This window comes from Sprattus sprattus (genome assembly GCF_963457725.1).
Source record: "Sprattus sprattus genome assembly, chromosome: 17".
Taxonomy (NCBI): Eukaryota; Metazoa; Chordata; class Actinopteri; order Clupeiformes; family Clupeidae; genus Sprattus; species Sprattus sprattus.
The window spans coordinates 10078655-10081154 of NC_137915.1; the positions used below are offsets into that span (position 1 = coordinate 10078655).

At 44.8% G+C, this 2500-nt stretch overlaps 1 protein-coding gene across 1 annotated transcript in view; it reads left to right on the forward strand.

The window, feature by feature from the left end:
* Nucleotides 1-2500, forward strand: part of lmbr1 (limb development membrane protein 1) — a 43594-nt gene that overhangs the window by 18314 nt on the left and 22780 nt on the right. The window contains exon 9 of the mRNA XM_080854676.1: nucleotides 421-493. Within this exon, the coding sequence (XP_080710802.1) occupies nucleotides 421-493 (73 nt within the window). The remainder of the gene's footprint in view (nucleotides 1-420; nucleotides 494-2500) is intronic.

Here is a 2500-nt window from a genome sequence, read left to right on the forward strand (position 1 = left end):
GCTCAGCCAGCACTCACCTCAGACATAAAAGCAGTTGCTCAAACTGAAACACTGTCAGTTGCCAAACATTCTCCACCAGACTGTATGAACACTCATAAACTCAACCCATCCAAATGCACACGATGATCTCAACAGGACAGCCATACAAGAGCAAACCAATCACATTCAAGCCTAATTGTTTGTATTCGTGCCAGTTGCTCATTTTGGCAATATTTGTTTATTTTATTGGTAAATGTTGCTGAAGTTTTTTTCTGTTTCTAATAACACTCACTCACCCTCAACTCTCTCCCCTCTCTTTCTCTCGCTCTCTCTCTCCCCCTCTCTCCCTCTCCTCTCTCTCTCCCTCTTTCTCCCTCTCTCCTCTCTCTCTCTCTCTCTCTCTCTCCCTCCCCCATCTCTTCCTATGCATCTCTTCCTTAGATTTTGGAGGATCTGGATGAGCAGATCTACTGTATCGTCTTACAAGAGGAGGCTCTATCAAGAAGACTTAACGGTGTGTGTTTGTGCGTGTATCTGTGTGTGTTTGTGTGTGTTTCAGTGTGTATTTGTATTTGTGTGTGTGTGTGTGTGTGTGTGTGTGTGTGTGTGCGCGCTGTGTCTCTGTGTGTGTCTGTGTGTGTTTATGTGTGTTTGTTTCTCGCTGTGTGATTTATGCCATTCTCTCATCTGAGGTTATTACAGAGTATGGTAATTACAGGGCCACTCTGACCAAATGAATACATTTCTAATTAAGCATCTCTGTGAAACCTGAGCACCTTGCCTTAAGTAGAGAGGATAGATAAGCACCACTAACTCCTCTGATGGGTGTGCTGATACCTGGAAAAACTGTTAAGGTTTCTGTTTCTGTTTCTATTACTGTTACTGTTACTGTTACTGTTTCTAAGGTTGAGGCTGAGGCTGAAGCTAAGGCTCTTACTGTTACTGTTACTCTTACTGTTTCTGAGGCTGAGGCTCTTACTGTTACTGTTACTCTTACAGTTTCTGAGGCTGAGGCTGAGGCAGCAGAGGTGTACTTGATTCACTCAGCTCAGCTCCACCTTTTTTTATAGGTCAGGAGCACAATGTCTAATTTTAGTTTAGGTGAGGTGCCCCTTTTAATTCAGCTTCTATACAGTGTGTGCGTGTGCGTGTGCGTGTGCGTGCGGGTGTGCGTGCGTGTGCGCGTGTGTGTCTAGTGAGGTGGTGTGCAGGCTCGTGCACAGATAGACCCAAGGTGGTGCTTGAATGACCCTGCTGTGGACCAAGTAGCCTAACTTAGACACTAGCCCACCTGTTAACTCAGTAGCATCATGTTCATAGGTTTAGCCTAAGGAGTAAATCTGACCATTATCAGTGAGTAACGGGTCAATTTTAGAACGGCAGTATGATTCAATTATACTAATTGGTTTCACGTATTTGGTTTCACTATTTTTCTTGTCTTAACATCTCAATCATATTAAATATTGACAAAACAGACAACATGGCTAACATAGCCTAGCCTATGGCAAGAGAATTGTAACAAATGACAAATGTACTCTGTCTGCAATGCACTGCCAACCAGCCTCCCTGGCCTTTTTGGCCGCCATAGCGTTAAAGTGTATTTTAGCCACATATTATCATAGTGCATTTCACAAGTGCATGACGTGCACAAGCCATTGGTCATAAACTCGGCCTGTGTTGCAGAATGCACCCTTCTATGCAAATTTGCACAAACTCCAGTTAAGAAACACTGAGTCAATCGACATCTTAATCAATGTCGTAGTATCGTTTAACAGCATTTCGGCCAATCAACACTGTCAACCTTGACTTTCCCTGAATTTCCTTCCTATTCTTTGATTTGAGAATAAGTAGGGCCTTTTCCAAAGTACTCCCTCTTCCTCCCCACTTCCTCTCTGTGTGCGTGTTCATGTGGAGGGTCAGCCACACTAAGTGCCATCCCAAACCAATACGTTGGGAGTGGAAGTGGGTTAAAAGCCTCCAACAGTGAGTCTGCATCGATGCAGGCTTCACAAACATCTGCAACAGTTTTCTTTCGTGTCCGTACAGCACCTTAACCCTACCTGTCAGGTGTTGTGTTGGAAAACCCAGTAGCCAATGCGGAATCCCTGGGAAAGATTGAGTAGACCCATTTAAAGTAAAGCCACTGATTCTTTCATATTTAAGTTTTTTTTCTCATCGTATTTGTTTTCCTCCTGTGTCTTGCCTCTGCTCAACAAATCCCTGGTCATCATCTCTTTAAAGGGGAAAAAAGAAACATGTTTTCCCAGCCAAGCAGCACGTACCTGGGCGGTCTGCCAAAACGCACTTTTTGTAAACCGAACCCAGCACGCAACTCTAAGTGTACCGATGCTCAAAGCCGGCAAGCAAGGAGGAAGAAGGGCCTTTTTCTTTTCAAGACGCAGGGAGGTAAAGGAGATTGCCGATAGGGCCGCGCTCCCTTTCAAAAACGCCGCCCTTGCCTCTCAATAGGCAGTCATCTGCCTGTTTTGGGTATCGGCAGCGCTTGGCGCTCAAGCGGTAG